We start from the raw sequence: 22,614 nt of genomic DNA, 5'->3' as shown, positions 1-22,614 counted from the left end.
GTCCAGCTGCGTGACACTTGCTCCTCCTTTTGGAGCCTCAGTCTCCTGGTCTGTCATATAAGGAAATCATAGGCATCCCAGACCCCTGGGCTGTTGGAAAGGACTCCCTGGGGGAGGGTGGGGAAAGGAGGAGGCAGCCAGACGGACTGGGGCCGCGCTGGAGGCGGCCGTGTCCGTGTGCTCAGAACCACTTGGGTGCGGGCACGCTACTTTCGGGTTGTCTGGGGTGGAGGCCACGAGGGAAGAGCGCGCGACTGCAGCAGAGGGGGAAGGGGCGTGGGGAAGAGGCCGGCGTGGCGGGACTCCCTGGCCGGAGCGTGCGCCGCTGCTGCCCGAGGAGGGGCGCAGCGCACAGGCGAGCGCAGGGCGCGGAGGAGTCGGGTTTCAGAGCACAAGTGACTCAAGGCGCGGGCGACTCAGGGCGCGGGCCAGGAACCGGGACCTTGCCGGTCTTCACCACTGCTGCCTCCACTAACGAGGGCGGCCTTTGTTCCTTGCAGAAAGGACGAGCGCTGCTGACAGAGCCCAGAGCTCAGCGCCCCTTGGCCTCCGCGGAGCTCGGGACCCCCGCAGACCCGCGAGATGGCGCCAAGGTAAGATCCGCTACCCTATTCCCTGAGCTCCTCGGATCTTCCTGGTCGCCTCACTTTCTCTCCCTCGGCCACTTCTTGCAGGAAGAACGGGCAGGGCTGGCGCCTGCTGTGGCTGCTACGGTTCTCCGCGCTCCTCTCCGCTGTCACCCAGACTCGCGCAGCCACAGGTAAGTGATCCAGCTTGTGGACCGCATCGGCTGCTGTCTCCGCGCCCCTGAAGTGAGTTCTGAGCGGCAGGCGCGGCTGCGGTGCGCGCTTCATTCCTGGACATAAAAGGGAGTCCTCGCCTCTCCGCGCGAGCTGGCGGTCCTGCCCCGGCTTTCTACGGGCAGTGCGGGACTTCCAGCAGCGAATCGGGTCCCTGGACAGAGCGGGATTGGTGTAGAACCACCCGGGCGTCCGAGGTGTCCCAGTTGGGCGCGGCTGCTCAAACTTTGGGAACTGGGAAGCGGCGCGCCTGTACCAGCGACAGTTATCCTGGCGCGCCCAGAGCCCCGACCACGGTTGTGCGCACCAGCTGCCTCCCTGGAAGCACCACGCTGGTCCTTCCTACACAGGTGCGACGGCAGCGGCAACGTGGCCATAGCTGGATCACCTGGCACCTCTGCCGAGTGCCAGAAATAACGAACCCTAATCTCTCTTTGACTTAAGTTAGCTCCGAGTTGGCTAGGGAGTCCCACCCATCATAGGCTGAGGTGCCAGAGTGCTGGAAAGAGCCAGGGAATGTGGACCCCTCTGTTCTCAGGAACTCTCTTAGGAGGAGTTTGGATGGCTTAGAGTGGCGTTTGAGTTCCAACGGGTTTGGGTTAAGAGTGTGAGTTGTGGTTTGGCTGTGTGATCGTGGGCAATGAACTGACTGTGCCTTAGTTTCCTCCTCCGAGTAGAGAATAACTTGATCTTATCTGCCAGGGATCCTGGGGGAGAGGATGTGTTTGGTATGTGCCAAGAGCAATGTTGTAGAAATGAGTGCTTGACCCTTGCAATGTATGTATGCTGCAAAGCAATGCAGACAGTATTGCTACAGGGAGTCTGAGACAGGCTTAGGAAGTTGGCAGGTCCAAGAGCCAGGCCTTAAAGCGGGTCTCCAGACGTCTCCTTGCTCAGCGGTTTTCCAATGCAACTTTGCAGGAGAACACAGCTCTGACCTCTAACCTCTGACTCCTTTTGGATTCAGGGCATTAGTCCACAGTTTCAATCTGGTGAGGGAATGGGAGGTCTGGGAAACAACCTTTAGTCTCCTGAAAGAAACGGGGGTTGAGTGAGTGTGGCCTTTGTTAACTCTTTGTGTGCTTGGAGCAGTCCAAGAGAGCTGGGCAGTTGTCCCTTGGGGAGTCAGGCCCAGATGCAATGATAGATTTTTCTGCCAGAATGCCTTGCTTGGCGCTTCTTGCAGACCAAAGGGCAACTGGAGCATGGTTTTGGTTTCTCAGCACCACAACCTATGTTGGAGCATTGCAATTTTGCATGTGATAGAGGTTCCTGCCAACTTTCCAGCCGAGGTGTTCAAATATGTTTTGTGAACTGGCGGCAGCAGCCACTTCCCCCAAAGGAGGAAGGGCCCCGGGGCAGGGAGCTCAGGCAATTCTTCCTCCTCCTGTACTGGCAGCCGTCAAGGTCAGGTCAGAGTTGTTGTCTCCAAGATGGAGGAAGTCCTGTTCCCCTCCATAGCATAAAAGGAGAGGGCCAGGAAGCCATTTGGGGAATGGAGCAGAGCCCAGGGAGGGCCACTTGCTGTGGATGGGTTAGTTGGAGTTCCTTGGAGAATCTGGAGAGAATTGGTAGGAATATGAGCTAGCCTACCACCAGCCAAGTGCTGTATGCAGTTCAATATGCCTGTCGCCTTGGACATGCTCCTCAAGTTCAGGTTGATGTGTGAGTATGTTCAGATCTCATTCATGCAACCCTCACAATCACTCCAGCAGGACTGTTCTCATGTCAGGCAGGGAAACTGAGGTCTGTGTTGCAAGCCTCCGCCATGATGGGTAGGATCTGAGGCAGCTTGTCTGATTCCTAAGTCTTTGCTTTTAAGCATCCTGGTCTTCAGGGAGAGGGACTTCCCTAGCTGGAGAAGGGTATAGGTGCCCTTGTAGTCATCAAGAAACCCCATCCACAGCGTGTCGCCATCGTGGCATGGGTCCCCTATGTGTGCATGACATTGTGCTGCCTACAAAGTACTTCACCTGTCCCAAAACATCAGATCATCTACCCAGTAAGTTTGATTGCCTCTTCCAGAAGAGGCAGAGAGAGCACAAGATTTGTGACAGGGCAGGTCCAAGACAGGCCTCCTCCATCTGTGGTCTCCAGCCCTGGTGCTGTCTCTCCCATGGGACCATTGCTCAACTGGCTATTAAAAAAATAGGCTTCATAGCTCTTATGTGAATCAGTCATGTTCTGAGTGTCTCGTGTGAAGCAACTCACTCATTCTTCATGTCAACTGCAACAGTCATCTCCTTTTACAGATGAAAAACTGAGGTACAAGGTCATTTGTCCAAGAACATGCAAACCTCAGTGGTGAAAGTATAATTTGGGACCCTGGTGCAATGGCTCAATGCCCAGATCCTTGCCTTTCAAGCACTGGGATCTCATATGGGCGTCGCTTTGTGTTCTGGCTGTTCCACTTCCCATCCAGCTCCCTGTTAGTGGTCTGGGAAAGTAGTAAAGGGATGGCCAAAAGCCTTGGGATGCTGCACTCACATGGGACACCCAGAGGAAGCTCCTGGTTTCTGCCTTTGGATTGGCTCAGCTCTGACCATTACAGCTGGTTGGGCAATGGATCAGTGGATGGATGATTTTTCTATCTCCTTCTCTCTGTAGATCTGCCTTTCCAATAAAAAAAAATGTTTAAATTAAAGAAAATAAAGTACAATTTAGACCCAGAGGGTCTGAATCCAGAATTTTCTACTTTAAAAAAAAATCTGTTTATTTTAAATGCTGAGTAATGAGAGAGAGACAGAAAGAGGTCTTTCATCCTCTGGTTCATGCCCAGTGTTTTTTCTAATGGTTGTGGCAGTTGAGACTGGGCTATGGCTGGACCAGGTTGAAGCCAGAAGACAGGAATTCCATCTGGATCTCTTACATGGCTGGCAGGGACCCAAGCACTTGGGCCGATCTCTGCTCCTTTTCCAGGACACTAGCAGGGCTCTGGACAAAAAACGGAGCATCTGGGACTCAAACTAGTGCCCTTATGGGTACCAGCATTGCAGGCAGTGGCTTGCCCGCCTGTGCTTCAATGTCAATTACTGAATTTTTACTCTTAATTACTGTGTTATACATGTAAACAGAGTGACTTCCGGAAGCATCTTTGTCGGTAGGTTGTTGTGAGCTTAGCATGCATTTTCCAAGCAGGTTAGCAGTCTCTTAAAAGGTTAAACTTTCACTTTCACTATAACCTTGGATTCTGCTTCTGGGTAGGTACTCAAGTCAAGAGAATCATATGTCCTCCCAACAATTTGTATACAAACATTCATGGCAGCATTATTTCTAATGGTCCAAAATGGGTACAGACTGGTCCTACAACTTGGGAATAAACAAAGGTGGGATATTTATCCAATGAAATATTACTCAACAGTGAACAAGAAGGAAGTACAGATATATGCTACTGTTTGAACAAACCTTGAAATCATTCAGCTGGGTGCAACAAGCCAGATAGAACAAACTGTGTATCTTAACAGTTCATTTAAGATACAATTTCTATAAAGACAAAATTATAAAGACAAAACAGCAGTTCAGTAGTTGCCTGGGCTGAGGAGAGAAGCAACAATTGGCTACAAATGGTGTGAAGGGACCCTGGAGAAGTGTTCTAGAACCCAACTGTGTTGGTGGTTGGGCAACTTCATGACTTCATTGAAACCTGTCCAAGTGTGCACTTAAAAGGGTGAATTTTACGGACTGTACAGTCTACCTCCGACAGCTAGAACAACAACAGCATGCATCCTGTCTCCAGATGTCATGGGCTTCCCTGTGGAGCCCCTAGGGCAGCCTGGTATAAGGCAGGCACCTAACCTGCCCTGCGAAGGGCACTAGGGAAATGGGCCCAGAGACCCACCTGAAATAACCAAGCCCACCTGTATCTCTAGGCCTCCCCTGCTACACTCCCACTCCCAAGTGCCACTGTGTATGTGGAAGAGGGGTGGGGTGGGACACAGGCACAAAGTAGCACACACATCATGGAAATGCTCAACAGTGGATCATTCCTGCTTTCTGACGTCCCTGCTCCCCACCCCACCAAAACACACACACACACACACACACACACACACACACACACACACACACACACCCGAAAGTCAAAACGCAAGCTGGGTCCCATTACTGACTTCCTTTGTGAGCTGAGCTGAGTCACCCTGCCCTTCACGAGCCTCTGTTTTCCCACCCATCAAACAGAGAGTGTCTAATCTCTGTGGTGCCTCCAGTTTAAAACATGGGGAAACAAAACACAGCCGCATTTATCTAGTCTGGGTTTGATTATTCCACATGGTTTTAGTTCAACAAATACATCCTGAGGGCCAGCCCTGCTGCTGGCCAGGCCCAGCCAGGGTCTGATACACACTGGTGCCGGGGACTTCTCGCTCAGAGGCAGTCAATGTCGTGCTGTGGCTTTGCTCGGCAGCGTGTCCAGTGCACAGCCACCCTCATCCGGAAAGAGATCCTTGTCTTTAGGTGTCACTGCTGTGGCCTCTTGGAGTGGGGCTACGCTGGAAGACAGTGTCACCCCTTCCTTAGAGTATCCTCTGGACAGCCAGTTGTTTCAGAGGACCAGAGGGTGCCTGTTGGGGCAAACAAGGGAGGGCACCAGTCATTTCTTCCTGTTAATAAAGTGCAGATGTTTGTAAATTGTTTGTTTTTACTTGATCCAGTTATAGATGAAAATAACAACCATCCAGAGGGTATATGCTACAAGTTCAGGCCAGTGATTTACCACAGAGCGAAGTTCATATAAACCAGGCCGAAAACTCAGATACCTGCCCACACTCTCCTGTGCACCTTGTATAAGCATCATTTCCTTGCTGTCCCACAAGTGGAGTGTTGGGCGACACCACCCTCCGAGTTGACAATGCCAGCATGTCTTTCACTGTAGTGAGTGTGACACATGTGGTCCCTCAGAAGTGAGAGTCATATTTCTTCACGTTCTCACCAGCACTTCATCTTGTTATTGGATTTTATTTCAGTGTTTTAGATATGGTTCATTTATAAAGCAGAGTGAGAGAGAGAGAGATCTGCCTGTTGATTCACTCTTCAAATGGGTCTAAGAACTGGGATGCAGCAGCAGGGATGCACAAACTCAGCTATCCTCAGCTGCTTTCCTGGGTACACCAACCAGAAGCTGAATCAGAACTGGAAGGTCAAGATGTGAACCTATAAAGGCACATGAGATGCAGGTATCCCAAGCAGGAGCCAGGCCTGCTCCCCTCAGTTTAGCATTGCTAAGGGGTGCATTTCAGAACCTTACTATGGCTATAGTTTTCGTTTTTTCTAATTAATAACCAATTTGGTCACCTTTTCTTATGTTGAGGCACTATTGGGATGCTCTGACTGGCTTTTTTTTTCCTTTGAGATGAAATTCATGTAACATAAAGTTAACCATTTTAAAGCTCAGTATCTTCATGAAATCACCATTTCTATCAACTTCCAGAACACTTCCATCATCCAAAAGAAAATTGCATATGCATAACCCCCTTCTCCCAGGCCCTGGCCACCATGAAATTGCTCTCTGTCCATGGATTTACCTATTCTGGATATTTCATATAAATAGAACCATACAACATATGATCTTTTGAGTCTACTTGAAGTTTTCTTTATTCCTTTTCATTACTGGGTTTAGAGCACATTTGCTTATCCATTCCTCCGTTGATGAAGATCATTCCACCTTCTGGCTGTTGTGACCACAGCTGTGGTGAACACTTGTGTGCAAAGATCTGTGTGAATCTATGTTCTCAAGTCTTTTGCATACGGACCTAGGAGTGAAATTTCTGGGTCAGTTGATAATTCTATGTTTAAGCTCTGGAGGAACCACCAGACTGTTTCCCACAGTGGCTGCATCCTTCCCCCCACCAGCACTGTAGGCAGGTTCAGAAGTTACCCTCTTATCACCAGTACTTGCTGTTGTCATTTGATTACCGTCATCTTGTGGGTATGAGTTGGTATCTTACTACAGCTTGAATTCACACTTGAGTAAGGACTAATGATGTTGAGCATCATTTCGAAGTGCCTTTTGGCTGTTGGAATATCTTCTTTGGAGACTTTGCAATTTAAGGTAAAACATCCAGATCAGAGTATTTCAGAATTTTCCTGTAATAAGATCACTCTGGCTAAGGATCACTCTTGCTCGTTCTTGCTTGACATACCGTCCTGAGTGAGGGCAACGTAGGTCAGAGCCATACCTGAGAGCCTGCAGCATTGTCCTCTGTGGCCACTGCCCAGAGGATAGCTGTCTACAGTGGACCACCTGGCTTTGGCCCTTGATGCTCTCATGACATGCAGTGCTGCTGGGAATGTCTTCAGACAGTTGCCCTCTGCTTGCTTGTGTTGTGGATTATTTCCTTTGGCTATCTTCTCCCAAATGTACCCATCTGCCAGAGAAGAGAACTCCTTGATGGGTCTTACATATGTAGATGGAACTTCTCTTAGATAGAAATTTAACTGTGCTACACCCTGGTTTAACTGCCCTGTTTGAGCTCACAGTGTACCAAGATTGGAATACCCGAGGGCCCTGCTTGAAGCACTAGCTCTTTAACTCTCCACTAACTCTGAGCCTCCTGGACTTGGGCTCACACCAAACCTCTGGGCAGTTTCGGAAGGAGACTGCTAATGGCCCAGATCTGTGTCTTTGCAAAAAAAAAAAAAACCTGCCTTGTTTTTTTTTTTTTTTTAAAGATTTATTTTTATTATTTTCTCATTGGAAAGGCAGATATACAGAGAGGAGAGACAGAGAGGAAGATCTTCCATCCGATGATTCACTCCCCAAGTGAGCGCAACGGCCGATACTATGCCGATCCGAAGCCGATCCGAAGCCAGGAGCCTCTTCCGGGTCTCCCACGCGGGTGCAGGGTCCCAAAGCCTTGGGCCGTCCTCGACTGCTTTCCCGGGCCACAGGCAGGGAGCTGGAAGGGAAGCGGGGCTGCCGGGATTAGAACCGGCGCCCATATGGGATCCCGGGCGTGCTAGGCGAGGACCTTAACCACTTGCGCCACCGCGCCGGGCCCAAACCTGCCTTGTTTTAAAAATACCTTTCCTCCAGTCTACCTAAGAACTCCTTCTTCAGACCTGGGGCTGAAACTCTGCCCTCAGGAGCACGTTGGTGTCTGCCAGTTACAGGACCACACAGAGTATGCAGGGACCTCCCCTATTTCACCAGAGATTCCCCAGGCAGAGACTGGGACTTGTCTCAAGTAGAATCCCACAGGGTATGGCACAGAGTGGGCCCTCAGCAAAGGTTTTCAATTAACCAAAACAACATTGAATTAATTGGTCTAGCCTGTGGTCTAATGTACCAACTGACCATGTTCTTATGGTATGTAGGTCATCCAGATCGTTCTGATTGTTCTGTGACCATGCCAATGTAGGGTGACCAAGGCTGAGTAATCAGGGAATGTTATGGGACTTTCCATTTTGTAGAAGCAGCTAGTTAGCTAGAATTTATACTAATGTTATTTGGCTATTTATTTGTCTCTGGTAGCTTCCATTTGTCAGAAGTTAGACATTTGTCTTTTCTCTTCTAGCTAAACATATGAGATTATTTTCTGTTTTTATATCTACAGCGTGATCTGCTGAAATGGGTCTTAGATTATGGTATAATTGAAAATTGGTTATTTTTCAAAGTAGTACCTAGGATTCTCCTAAGTATTAATTAAAATGTGAGATATTATCCCCTTATTGTTAGATGGTGTGTAGTTTACCTTTTTTCTCTTTTAATGATACAATTTATTTCTGGAATCTCTATACTGGTCACTTTCTTTGACGTGTCTATGTGTATGTATGTGTGCAAATCTACATGGTTTTGATGATTTTTACTTTGAAATATGCTTTTAAGTCTAGTAAAGGAACTGTTCCTTCCCCAGTTGTCAAGCATAGGATTCTTTAGAACAGACAGGTTTATCAGAAAATTTTCTCTTACTGTGACTCGGTACCAGGCGTGTATCATAGGTGAGAGTTGTGAAATTGAAAACGATCTTACAATAAGATTCAATGTAAGATGAAGAGATGACCATCTGGTGAAGAGATCACCATTAAGGCTTCAAACAGCGCTAGATTTTGGGGTCTGAGCTATGTAAGCAACAGAGCTTAGAAGGGCTGAGATGGTGTTAGAGATGTGAGAAGGAGCTAGGTTTGCTGATGGATCACCTTGCCCTATTCTGTCACCTGGAATATTAAAAGTCTAGGATTCCTGCAGACTCTGAGAGATAGCCCAGACCTTTTACTGAGCAACATCTATGAGGGAGACTTGGGACCTAAGTCACCTGATGGTGTATCTAACTTCTCATCTCTGTTAGAACTCCATTCCACTCCACTACATTCCACTCCACTCCACTCCACTGCACTCCACTCCACTCAATTCAACTCAACTCAACTCAACCCAACCTAATCCAATCCAGCTCACACTTGCTGTATGTCACAAGTGACTTATAGGATTGTAAAGGGAAGAAAACTGTTCTCAGGACGTTGCTATCTCTTTTAAGTGACCAGGACAGCCAGCTTCAGGTGTCAGAGAGCTCTGTCCTGGGTTGGCAGAGAGGATGGTGGTTAGGCGACAGCAACTTAACCTTAGAGCTCTAGAAACAGAAATCACATCTCCCATCACTGAGGGAATCAAATGGAGCCGGAAAGCTCCCCTTCCCCAACTCCAAGGTGTCTGTGTCCTGAAGAACACTGTTGCCGTCTTCCCTGTTGTGGCTGCTCTTACAGACTCTCACTCTTACAGAAGTCTGCCTTCCTCCCACATTTCCAGGAGTGAGAAACGGGTTGTCCAAAGAGCTACTTTGGAGCCAGCACCCATCCTGGAGGAACTCCAGCCTGTAGTAGAGATGACTGTGCAGTGCTGATGAGCCTGTTCTGAGCATCCTGACACAGGGCAGCAAGGCCTCTGTGCTACCCAAGTGGGGCATCCATTCTCACCAGGAGATGGGGAAGAGGAGGGATGTAAACAACCTGTGAAAGTGGACATTTATTTTTTAATAATATTAAGCATATTTGCTAATGAAAGTTATGTATAGTCATTATAAAAGCATAGGGCAAAAAAAGAACTGAAAATCAAATATTATCGTAATTTAAAGATAAATACCGCTGACATTTGGCAGACTGTCTTCCAAATTTATGTTTTATACCTAAATATTCACATGCATTATAATACAAGTAGGTTATTCTGTACATTGTATTTTGTTGATGGCTTTTCCCCTTACTAATCACCTACACATTTCCTCTGGAATGTTAGATATTCTCCTATAGTACCGTTTGTCATTGAAAATGTGACTAAAATAGCTCCTTACAGATCTTCAGGCTGTTTCTAACACCTCCTTATTCTAAATATTGTGATGAGTATGCTCCTGCAGCTGCTTAACAACTTCTGCCATTACTTCCTGGCACAAATGACAGAAATAGTAGTGGAGTCTAGTGCATGCCCATTTCTCAGGTTTCCATGGCGTTCTCTAGGAAGCTCACAGTAATTTGTTGTCCTCATAACAGTCGAGGAGAATGCATGGTTCCCCCGCCATGGTCCACTGTTGTCGTGTCTCTCACCCAAGCCCAGCAATGATGGCATCTGAAGGGGACAATGCTTTGGTCAGATGGGGCTGCAGAGGCCTTTCTGCCCTCTTGGTCTGTCCACGTGGCATGTGCTGTGTGGTCAGGCCAGAGAGGAAGAGGATACACAGGTGAGAGCTCAGGCCAAAGGATCTTGGTGCTTCTCTGCTGCGGATTCCGCCTGAGCCAGGTCTGCTTCCTACTCAGTGTCTTGATCCATCTGAGGCCAGCTCCAGCTACTACTGGGCTTTGAAATTCCTGGTTGGATTCCTTTTTTAAAGATTTATTTATTTATAATTGGAAAGGCAAAATTTTCAGAGAAAAGAGAGAAATATCTTTCACTCTCCAAATAGCTGCAACAACCATAGCTAAGCTGATCTGAAGCCAGGAGTCAGGAGCCTCCTCCTCCAGGTTCCCCACATGGATACAGGGTGCCTAAGGACTTGGGTCTGCCTCCTCTGCTTTTCCAAATCATAAGCAAGAAGTTGACTGAGAAGTGGAGCAGCCAGAGCACGAACTGGCACCCATATGGGATGCTGATGATTGCAGGTGGAAGATTAGTCTGTTGAGCCACCATGCTGACCCCTCTTGGTTGGATTCTAGGGTGAGAACACCAAACAGGCCAACAATGCAGTGACTCAGAGGCCCAGAGAGGAGGAGCCTTTATCCATGTTCCAAACACAGCTGGCATCAAGGAGAGAGAGCCTTAGGAGGGGCAGCTGACGTCTGCAAACTTTGGAACCCAAGATCCTGGGTTCAAATTTTAGCTCTGGCACTTGGGGCCTGACACCACCACTATCATCCCCCTCCTTATCTGTAAGTTGGGCCAGTAATAACAATGGGGAGAATTAATGTGTTAAACCTTAGACCGATCATTAGCAACTACATTCAGTACCTCCCTGCTGCCGCGTCACTGTGGGTTCCCTTAGGGTGGGAATGCTATTTTATTTATCCATGTTTCCCCAGCATCGGACATGGCACCGAAGGGATACAATGAGCATTTGAGTATGTTAATGAATGAGTCATTCAAAGCCTTGGCCTGGGGAGAACTTAGTGAAAACCCAGCATGTGAACCCTTGACCGTGGCAGTCGATGCATGCCTCCAGCCTCACTGGAAGACCACCCTGCTGCCACCAACTGCTGTGATGACCAAGGGACTGGATAGGGTGATAGCTGGGAAATAACACACATATAAATATATAGATAGAAATGCTCAGAGAACTTTCAAAATTTTTATTTGTATATTTGAAAGTCAGAGTTACAGAAAAAGAATTTGCAACTACTGGCTCACTCCTCAAGTGGCCACAGCAGCCAGGGCTAAGCTAGACTGAAGCTAGAAGCTTCATCTGGGCCCTCCCTCTGGCTGGAAGGGGCCCAAGCGTTAGATCCATCCTCTCCTGCTTTCCCAGGCACCTTAGCAGAGAGCTGCATTGGAAGTGGAGAAGCCAGGCACCCATATGAGATGCCAGTGTTGAAGAGGGCGGCTTTGCCTGCTGTGCCACGATGCCAACCTTTGGAATATTTTCTTGAGGGAAAAATGAAAGCTTGCTTTTTCAATGCTGGAAAGCTGTGACCATTTAGTCCACAGGGGATGGAGGAGCAGAGATGCCAGCTGACAGCAAATTGACCTGCATTTGAGTGATTTCAACAGCATCTTATCTGCAACTCTCCCCTGAAATGAGCTCAGCCTGCTACTTCTCCACCTCCATCCAAATTGTCTCAGGGGTGGCTTTTCCTGTTCTTGTTGTTTTTCATAGGTAGGGCAGGTGACCAGCTGGGTCCTGACTCCCAGACCAGGGCTTAGGGGCTTAGAGACTTTCAAAAGGACTCAAGAAAACAATGAGAATAGGATTTGTGGTCAGTAGTTTTACCATGTTAGTTATATATATATGTGCTATAATACATAGATGCATGTGTGAGTAGAATATGGGGATACTTCAGAAAGTTTGTGAAGATCACCTTAAAAGATGGAATTATTGGGCCCGGCGCGGTGGCGCAAGTGGTTAAAGGTCCTCGCCTTGCACGCCCGGGATCCCATATGGGCGCCGGTTCTAATCCCAGCAGCCCCGCTTCCCATCCAGCTCCCTGCCTGTGGCCTGGGAAAGCAGTCGAGGACAGCCCAAAGCTTTGGGAACCTGCACCCATGTGGGAGACCCAGAAGAGGCTCCTGGCTTCGGATCGGCATAGTATCGGCCGTTGTGCTCACTTGGGGAGTGAATCATCAGACGGAAGATCTTCCTCTCTGTCTCTTCTCTCTGTATATCTGCCTTTCCAATGAAAAAATAATAAAAATAAATCTTTAAAAAAAAAGATGGAATTATTTTGGTTTAAAAAAAACCCTTACAGTTCTTCCTAATAGGCATTTTCCATGAATTCTGAAGATCTCTTAAATATGTTTCCATGCATTTTATATGCATATACATTGCTTCTTGGCCTTTTGGCTAAGATCAAGTATGCATGCATATACATTTCCATATATGCTTTCTATGTGTGTGTGTGCCTGTATGTGTGTGCATGCTTTTGACATACTTAACTCTAACAACAACCAGGCAAGAAAAAACTCAGTTAGGGTTGGATAACAGCTTACAAATCTGGCCCGATCTGCATCCTTTCCATGCTGTAGCTCGCTCCCAATACTGCAGCCACAGTCTGAGCCCTGGCAGCTTCTAGCCACTCAAACGTGGTCTATTGTCCAGTAGCACCAGCCCCACCTGCTACCCTGGCAGTATTGTAGTACACCTGTGAAGCCACTGAACCTGAATCTGCAGGCTCTTGAGCTGCAAGTGAGTCAGGTGCACTCCGGAACCAGCTCTGGTTAGGCTGCCCCCTGGGCAGGTCCTAACCTGTGGCAACTGGGACTGCCAGGACCATGGAGGTCGCAGGTAGAAGTAAGGCTGCAAATCATTAGGGCTCAGTGGCGGGAGTCTACCCCCAAATGATCTGTGTGGGCCCCAGGAAATCCCAGAGACCCTTATGTGTGGGAGAGACAGATGAGGGGAGTACTGTGAGCACATTGGGGGATTGACCAGCCTTTTCTGCAGCCTTTGAAGATGGGGGCAGGAGCCACAAGCCAAGCAATGTGAGTAGACTGCCTTAAAACATCCAGAAAGAAGCACAGTACATGGATACCTTGGTTTGTAACCCACTCAGAGTTTTGGGCTCTGTTTAACCCCTCAGCATCTAAGGTCATAAATGCATCATTGGGTTTGGGGGAGTTTGTTCTCGTAGACACTGGTGAAGCAGTCAGTGGTGGACCCTCAACTGTGCTGCCACGGGTGCAAATCAGACCTCATTTTAGCCTTTCCCTCCCTGTAGCCAGGTCTCAAACTGCACAGCACTGCCAAGTGGCTGGCCTGGGACATCCATGGAGTGCAGTCAGGTTCTTGTCCTCTGTAACCCTGCGTCTGGCATAGTGCCCAGTCCAGGGAGGATACTCAGGTAGTGCTTGTTGAAGGAATAATCCAGTGGAGCCCTGATACCTTCTGGTCACTACCACCGGTCACCCAGGGTCCGCTGATAGCTGGGGCAAGTAGGGCAACAGAGAGGCACCCTCCCAGGGCCCCAGCGTTGTCCTTGCCGGGCCCTTCCTCTGCTTTGCATCCTTGTTGCACTCTGTGCCTCAGTTTCCACATCAGCAGAAATGAAGGAGCAGACTCCAAAGCAGGGAGCACATTAGTCAGAACATTCCAGAACGTCTGAGTCCAGTCTAGCCAAACCTTGTGGCCGTTGGGGACAGTGATTTGACTGTGTTGGGCTCAGCCGTTGTTCATCTCACTGCTGGCGCCTCCCTGCCTGACATCTCATTCATGAGCCGGGCCACAGAACTGCCCAACAACTGTGTGTGTTGGTGCAAAACAGAGACAGCAACTGCTCACTCCCTTTGCCCAGCTACAATGCCAGATTACTCACTCCCTACAGAAAGAAAAATTAAAAAGGCAGAGGCAAAAGAAGCTATTTCTCCTCGCAGTCTTTCCATGTGACACATTTTCTAATTTTATTTCAGGTCTAACTGGAGCGTCTCCCCCACCCCTTTTACTGCCAGTTTCAGAAACGGAATGGTTTTGGGTCTGTGGAATATTGCCAAGTGTGGCTGCTACCAGCTTACAGAGGAATGTCTTCAATTTCTCTGTTGTGGACAGATCCACAGTCTCTTGGACACACAGCCTTGGTTTAGTGGTCAGGAGGGCTTGCTTCACATAGACCCAGCCCTGGGAGCTTGGCCAAGTCACTTGTAGCCTCTGGACTCAGAAAATGTGCTAAGTGAAGAAAAGGCTGGCTCCCCCTGCAGACATGGAGTGGCTGGCTTGGAAAGAAATGGCGACTGCGCCCCACTGCTAAAAATGGTTCTGTCTGAGATATTACAGGATTTTGTTTGTATCTATCGGCAGCTTATTTATTTATGATTTCTTTAGAAAGGCAGAGAGAGACATAGGATCTTCTGTCCAGTGTTCACTTTTCAAATGTCTGCAGCCACCAGGGCTGGCCCAGGCTGAGTGCAGAGCCAGGAACTCCATCCAGGTCTCTCACGTAGGTGACAGACGCCAGTGCTGTTTCCCAGGGCGAGGGTGTTAACAGGAGCCTGGGGTGGAGGTTAACCAAGGCGTTCTGATATGAGGTGTGGGCATCTCAAGCCATGGTTTAACTTGCTGTCCCCAGTGCCCGTCTATGCCATCCTTCTGAAATCTCTGCACTGCACTGTGACTCCAGCACATGGAATGGCTGAGAAACTTCTAGCAGCACTTGGAAAGAACATTGGAACTTTGCTTTAAAGAAACTCATTCTGGAGCCGGGCTTTGTGGCTCAGTGATTAGGCTCTTGCTTAGGATGTGCACAATTATGCTGGAGTGATTGGGTTCAAGTCTTGGCTCCTCTACTTCCTATCTAGCTCCCGGTTAATGCCCTGTTGTGGGCATCTGGGGAGTGAACTGTGGATAGATCTCTCTCTCTCTCTCTCTCCCTCTCCCTCTCAAATAAAAATAAGGAGGTAAATATATAAGTAAATACATGTTTAGAACCTTAAAGAATAAAGTGAGTCCTGGCCCTGTCTATGAGTTGCATGCGATCTGTCCCTGCCAGCCCTGGCCCCGTTGGCTCCACTCTCTCCCAGGACTGTGGCAGTGGCTGTCCCTGCCAGTGGGATGTCTCCTCTCACTCACCTCTCAGTTTAAAACTCAGGCACCCTCTTGTTCCATCACTTCCTCCAACACAGCACGGCACAATCGCCTCCACCCTCCTTGGACTGAAGTTCCGGGCTTCTTCCCTCCTCACGGCATTCGCTGTGTCCTGGCTCCAGCTACCCTGAGCTATTTGCTGATCTCTGTATTTAACATGTAGGTTTCCTTCTACGAGCCTGTACCTTGCCCTCTCTCAGCCTGGCATGGGGAAATGGTCCCCGTCCTCATTGCTTTGTAGACTGTGGACCCTGGCCTTGCAGTGTCAGCACCACCTGGGAGCTTGTTAGCAATGCAGAGTACCAGGGCCTGCCCCAGACTCAGAGCATCAGACTCTGTACGAAGGCAGGCCCTGGTAATGTACGTACTGCTCATGCAAGGGCTACAGTACTTTGTGGTCTGGTGGGTAAGCACAGGGGCTGTGGGTTCCGCACACACCAGCTGGTGGGCTTGGACAGTCTGTTAGTCCTCATCCACAGCGTGGGCATAATGCTAATACCTATCTCAGACTCCCTATGATATGTACATGAAATAATAGCCTTTTTCTGAGCTTTTAGTATAGACCCTAGTCCATCATAAGCCCCAATCAAACACAATGGCCATGCTCACAGGTTCAATCTTTTTTAAAAGATATTTTTATTGGAAAGGCCAGGAACCAAGAGCTTCTTCTTGGTCTCCCTGGCAGGTGCAGGGTCCCAAGGCTTTGAGCTGTCCTCTCCTGCTTTCCCAGGACATAAGCAGGGAGCTGGATGGGAAATGGAGCAGCCAAGACACAAACCAGTGCCCATACGGGATGCCAGTGCTTACAGGTGAAGAATTAGCCTATAGACCATCAATGCTAGTCTTAGGTTCAATACTAGCCCTAGGATGTAATCCCCAAGCCTTCCCGTGGCCTCTCCCTGCATCATTTGTACTCAGTTCAATCTACTGGCTGTCAGAACACATTGGTAAGTCCGTCTCACTGTGGACGAGGAGGGCTGGGACCAGGTCACACATCTTCAGAGTCACTGAGGGAGATGAGCAAGGGAATCAAGTGCAGGAGAGGTGAGTAGTGAGTATAGCTGAACACGAAATTTGCAAGAGTGGATGGGAGGAGCAGGTACTTATTGAGTGCCTGCTGGGTACAAGGACATGTGTGATCTGCTAGCTGTAACATGATGAGGAAAGCAGTCTTGATGAGCAAGTGGGTTTGCTTTCTGCCCTCAGCAGGGGACAGTCTGCACTATGAGTCAGGAAACTCTACCCAAGGATGGACGTTTCCAGTAAGACCTGAAGGTGATGAAGAAGATGAAGCTGGGGGTTGCCAGGGAAGTGGACTGTTTTGGAGAAAAGAAACAGGATGCAGAGGGGTCCTGAAGAAGCTGCCTGCCTGTGGTTAGAGCCTGGGTAGACTCTGGTGTGAAAGCAAGAGTTCCACCCAGTAGCTGCCCTTCCCAGCCCAGCCCTGGCCGAGTGTCCTGGCTTTCCAGGGTACCATGGGTCCCACATAGCAGTCACAGCCTAGGATGCACAGCTGAAGGCTTCCAGGCTGGGAAGAGTACTGGACAGGACGATGGATTCTGCTGGTCTCCACTCCTGCCTCTACTGACTGGAGAGAGAATTGCTTTGAGGTAGGGACAAAGGGTTTGTGCTTTGTGTGACCCCAGGAATGGAGAAGTTAAGAGAATCAGTGCAGTGTTGGGGAGTCAGGCCCCTGGGAAGAGTCCTATGCCCAGGGACTCCTGGCCTGCCAGAATCACCTTGGAGCCTCTCAGACAATCAGGATGCCTGGTCAAGGGTCAGTGAAGGGCAAGAGAGAAAAGGTTTCTGGGAATTGCACTTGGCAGTGAGATGCCACCAACTATGGCTTTGTGATGCTTCTCAACAAGAAAGCAGCTGGACCCAGTCAAAGGTTTGTCCAGCTCTGACCTGGTCTCTCATTCTCTCCTTCCTGGGTCTCTATATTGAGAGTTTGCTTCCATGGACACAAAGCAGAATTCTCTGGACAAGGAACAAACAAGAGATCTTGGGAGAAATAACTGGAGTGAGAGGTTTTTTGATGTGTATTTTTTTTCAGGAGGGGAGCAAATCCTTCAGGAGTGGCTGCACAAGTGGGGCGTGGGTGAGGCCCTGGCCCTCTCTTGTTCAAGCCATTCCTTTAAAGAACTGTTTCTTGAACTAAGGTAGGCTGGTAGGTCTTGGCTAGGGGACAGTGGCCTGCAAAGAGCCACATGGTTTATTTCTGAGAGCATCTGTTCCACTCTGTGGTTGGTAAGTTTGGGTAAGGACATCAGTAACAACTGAAAAATAATCTAGAACATTTTATTTTATGCAGAGAAATAAGCACACATGTGGTAGGGAGGGGGTGTGAAACCAGAAAAGTTCTTACTTATGAAGTGAGGAGACTTGAATGACAACCCAGGCTCCTGGGAGCCCTTGGGGCAAATTCAGACCCATGGATGTTGGTGCCCATTGAAGATAGGGTGCCTCCGGGAAGATGATGTCACATAGAGAATTGAGGTCCCCAATTTGAGTATATGTAGGGAAGGGCTCAGAATTGTTGGAAAGCAAGCCAGAAACCATTTTTGCAAACCATTTCCTTGGAAGCCAAATGCTTAATGAGAGAGAGACAGGGAGAGAGAGAAAGAGAGAGAGAGAGAGAGAGAAAGGGGGCTAGGTTTTGATATTAATCACTTTTGTGAGCTGTTAGCTATAGGAGGGAAGAAGCTGTTTCTGTGGCTGGTGGAGCTGCAGCACCTGGATCAATGCGTGCCTTGCAGCAGCAGGTGGTCAGGGACTAGGAGTGAGTGAGTGAGTGAGTGAGTGAGTGAGTGAGTGAGTGAGTGAAGCAATCAGAAGATGCTTTCATTGCTCAGCCTGTACTTACCTTTCCAGGAATATGTGTGTGGGGCTGCTTTTGCATGGGAAGCTTGGGTGGAATGTGAAAAATGCTATTCATGCATATGCATGTGAGAGACTGGCCAGTCTTGCTGAAGCACAAGATTTCTAAGAATTGCCCTTTGAAGGCAGCCTCCTACCCAGTGCGATTCAGCCAGGCTGCCCACTGGCTTCTTGTGAGAAAAGGCACAGTTCACCTTTTCATGCATGTTGGAGAGCTGGGTTCCCATGTCCTCATTCTTGCAAGTTCCCCCCAAAACAGCTTGAAAGCCCCTGTGAACTTGGGGGCCCAGAAAATGCTGGGCTTAGGGAGAGAGTCATTTCTTCTAGCTCTCCCAAATTATGGATATCAAGATGAGGTCCAGAAAGAACCAGGAGCTTGTATGGACTCAAAGGCTGAGATGTGTCCTCTGGTATACAGATGGGAATAGCCTGGTGCTGCTCGGCCACAGGGGTGGTACCAGGGTGCACCCGCTATGGACTGAGCCTGGCAGGGCAGGATGAGGGTGAGCTCGTATGTCGTCAGCTTGGCCCTTACTAGATGCATGACTTGGGGCATGTGGCTCAGAAAGAGCATGCATTTCCTCAACCTATGGACAGAGGGGTGGCAGAAGTCCTGCCTGCTGGGCTGCCCTGAGATACTCAACAGAGAACCCCAAGAAGCCTGCAGAACACAGCCTGGGGACAGTAGGTATTGGGTGAGGGAGAACTCTCCTATAGGCCACACTCTTTATATGACACAGCAGGGCTGGGAAGCCTTTAAGAAATCCTAGGGCCTGGGCCTCAGCAGAGAGGCGGGGGAAGTGGGACTCAGCTTGAGTAGCAGCCAGCTCTGATAATCTAAAGCCTCCAGGGTGTCCTACTGCTCCAGCCAGGATGAGGAGCTCTCAATCCTGGGTCATCCTCACCAGTCCTATTCATCCTGGATCTAGTGTGAGCATGGGCCAGGCGCAGACTATGACTGGTACTTGCTGGTCACTGGTGAATTAACAAACGGATGAGCGGGGGCATGAACAGGGTGCGTCTGGCTCTACCACTCTGAGAGCCTGCTGTTGCCAAGTCCACGTACAGATGAGAAAACTCAGGCTTAGAGACGCTTAAGTGTGTATCAAAGGTCACCCAGTTGGTAAGGGACTTGCTGGTAGCATTGCCTGCTGCCAAATTCTGGATCCTTCTCCCGGTACCATGCTAAATGAGGGCTGACTTCCATTAGCCACCTTCTCACTCACGGTCTGGTCTGTAAATGGAGGCATCTGAGGGGTTCTCAACTCTGAAGGTCTGACTGCCCCTCATGCTATTCTGGGCTGTCAGGGGTGGGTCTGGGGATGGGGGCAGGGAGTAGCCATCCACAGGCCTCCTCCAGCACACATTTGGAGACCGTCAAGCTGTACTTTCATGAACATTAAACAAGAGTCAGTCTGTTTCCAAACATGATGTCAGGGTCACCATCTGTTCCGGCTGTTCCCTTAAACCCCAGTCCCTTTTTAAAGCCAAGTGGGGCTCCTGTGTCAGACAGAGAAGGTTGGTAACAACTGCAGGAACCGTTTCTTGCATTATTTATTTTCCAGTATACCATCCGATCATTACTGGTGTATCCAAGCACATCCATCCCTACCTGTGGCACTGAGCATGCGCCAGGCTCTAGGTGTGGGGCCTTCCGTGCCTGGCCTTAGCTAGGAATGCACATGACATGCTCCAGTCACGAAGGCAGCACACCCCCTCATGGGACATGGAGCTGGGGCTCTTCTGAGCTCCATCCTTCCAGCCCCAATTCCTCACCAGCCTTGGGCAGAGTAGGCGAGATTTCACGGTGCCTGCCGAAGCCATGAGCTCATTCCGCCCAGGCTGCTCACACCAGCTCTTCTGCTGGGCCGCCTTGGGCTGTTCCCAGGGCAGCTTGATTTTGCCTAGGGCATAACATGCCAAGGGCTGAGAGACTGCAGGAAACTATGTCTCCTGCTGCTGCCAACCGCCCGCCTTTGCTCCACATTCCACAGCACCCGAATGCACCCACCCTCTTGTTGGCAAGGAGCAGGAAGGGGGCTTGCCCACCACAGGCTCAGGATGAAGCGGTGGATTCCTCCTAAAATGGTCAGCTGCAGCCTGGCTCCCTGGCCACTACCACATCAGCCTCCATGGCTTAGCGGTGAACACCCTCCACTGTCGACTCCCCTCTCCTTGGTGCAAAAGCTGCTGGAGTTTGAAAGAACTACAAAGTCCCAACTGAGTCCATTGACAGCTCTGCAGTCCCTCTCACCTGCAGCCTCAGTCTGCTTATTTGAGAAATGGGAAAGCCATAGCCCTGTCCCCTGCCCTCCCCAACACCTCACTCATCAGATTGAAGTGAGGCAAAAGGAGTGGGTGCATGGTGTGTTTAATATTTCTAGAGCTATATATCTGTCAGAACCATCCTTCCATCCTTTATGCTCTGGTGTTGCATAATTGCTAAAGACCTGATACCTCCTGTCCCTGGAGCTGCTGGCATACCCCTAGTACCCTAACCCCATGTTTTGCCTATGTTTGGTCCACTACACCAGGACCTCTTCTGTAGAGCCTTCTAGGCCCACGTCAGTTGCTCCCTCCTTCAGGTTCCCTGCCTAGGCCCCCCACCTGTAAACCCCTGTAGACTTTCCGCTGCCCTTCATCATGACCCTGAACTCAGGCCACAGTATCAGGGACATGACCTTGGTGTCTGACGCTCTCTACGAGGCTGAGAACTAGTTGGGACCAACAGCATCATCTTGATTCTCCTCGTTCTTCATCCTAGCCTTCATCCAGGGCAGAGTCCAGACAGGGCTGCCCAGTGCCTGCTGGGCAGTGGGCAAGGTCAGATTGGGATCAGGAAAGAGAGTGTGCATGATGGGGAGGTGTATTCTCTCCCTCCGCCCCTTCTGGTGTTGGGCTGGGCTGCAGAACAACTGTTTGATGTTATTGGACATACCATATCAGCTAAGTCGAGGTTTCAAGGAACACTCCAGGAGAAGCTTCATGTGGAGAAGGACTTAGAAAGGCTCAGAACTACAGCACTCTTTCAAGGTCACTCCACCTGCAGGAGGACCAGCAAGAATCTGTTTTGCTCCCAGGGTATGGAGAGCCTGCCTGTCCCATCCTATCTTGCTCGGTGCCCCCCAGCCCATGCCCTCGCATGCTGAAGGGCTGTGAATAGCCTCCCAGATGCCTGTAGTGCACGTCAGGGAAAGGTCTGCATCAGTTGTCTGCAGAACTTTCCACATGGAGGTGCTGGAGTTGGGTGTGAAGGGTGAGAAGCCAGGCCGGGGCTGGTGTGAGAGGCAGGCCCAGCCCCTGCAGAGAGCTGCTCAGTCTACAAGTTCTTGGTTCTCCCCACCCCAGCCTTTGTGTGTTTGTCCATAGGACCTGTCCCTTCAAGTGGGGTCAGGTAGGTTCTATGTTATGATGCACACAACTAGGCTGAAGGTGCCCGAGATGTGGCTGTACCAATTGTGATGGTCATTAGCATCCTTTATGGCAGATGGCAGGGGTGTGGCGTGCAGGGAAGGGCTTCAAGTCCCCCATGCACTCAGCTCATTCATTCCCTCACATGGCATTTGTTTTCATCCATGTGTCCACATAGCCATCCGATGCTTCCTATGCACCTTTCCTGGTACAGAGAATACCTCCTGCCCCCTGCCGGGCTCAAGGCAGGTGAACAATGACCTACAGTGGACTGGAGCTTCCCGAGCGCTCACGTGCGGTGTGCTGGAGTCCAGTAGTGGATGGGGTCCATCCCTGGATGATTCCAGACCCCAGAGCCCAACGTGGGCCAGGGACACAGTGACCTCAGGCCTTCTTGGAAGGTGTGGCTCCTCTACTTACCCTGGGTGACACCTGTGATGGAGACCCCTGACAGAAGTCCTGGCTGCAGGCCATTGCCCAACACTCCTGGGCCCACTGGGCAGGGCTTCCAAGGCTCTCTCCCACCTACTTAGCTCCATAGATGGCCTTGGACCACCTTCCTTCTCTACCAGAGCCACCTGGCTGCTTCCCATCCACTCGCACCATACCCTGAGACATTCCCGTTTTCTGTCTGTAATGTCTAATCACTCAGGAGACTCAGTGTCCCATGAGTCTGGCTGGGAACTGGTTTGGTGGCTGTGCTGTGAGCAGAGGGGAGCCGCATCTCTCCACTCTATGCCTTGTTTGATTCTGTCTCCTGTTGGAAGCCCTGGAGCCTGCTCCTGTATTCTTCCCCATGACCCCATGCACAGTGCGGCTCCAAC

General features: G+C 49.8%; 1 protein-coding gene across 1 annotated transcript in view; it reads left to right on the top strand.

The window, feature by feature from the left end:
• The first annotated feature begins 582 nt into the window (after positions 1 to 582).
• COL15A1 (collagen type XV alpha 1 chain) overlaps positions 583 to 22,614 on the top strand; it is a 100,451-nt gene continuing 78,419 nt past the window's right edge. Inside the window, exons 1-2 of the mRNA XM_040963581.1 lie at positions 583 to 593; positions 675 to 760. Of these exons, the coding sequence (XP_040819515.1) occupies positions 583 to 593; positions 675 to 760 (97 nt within the window). The remainder of the gene's footprint in view (positions 594 to 674; positions 761 to 22,614) is intronic.

Source organism: Ochotona curzoniae, unplaced genomic scaffold (assembly GCF_017591425.1).
Source record: "Ochotona curzoniae isolate NIBS_2020 unplaced genomic scaffold, NIBS_Ocur_1.0 scaffold_3208, whole genome shotgun sequence".
NCBI lineage: Eukaryota > Metazoa > Chordata > Mammalia > Lagomorpha > Ochotonidae > Ochotona > Ochotona curzoniae.
Note: the sequence above shows the minus strand (reverse complement) of the source record. Positions and strands in the feature narration are given on the sequence as shown.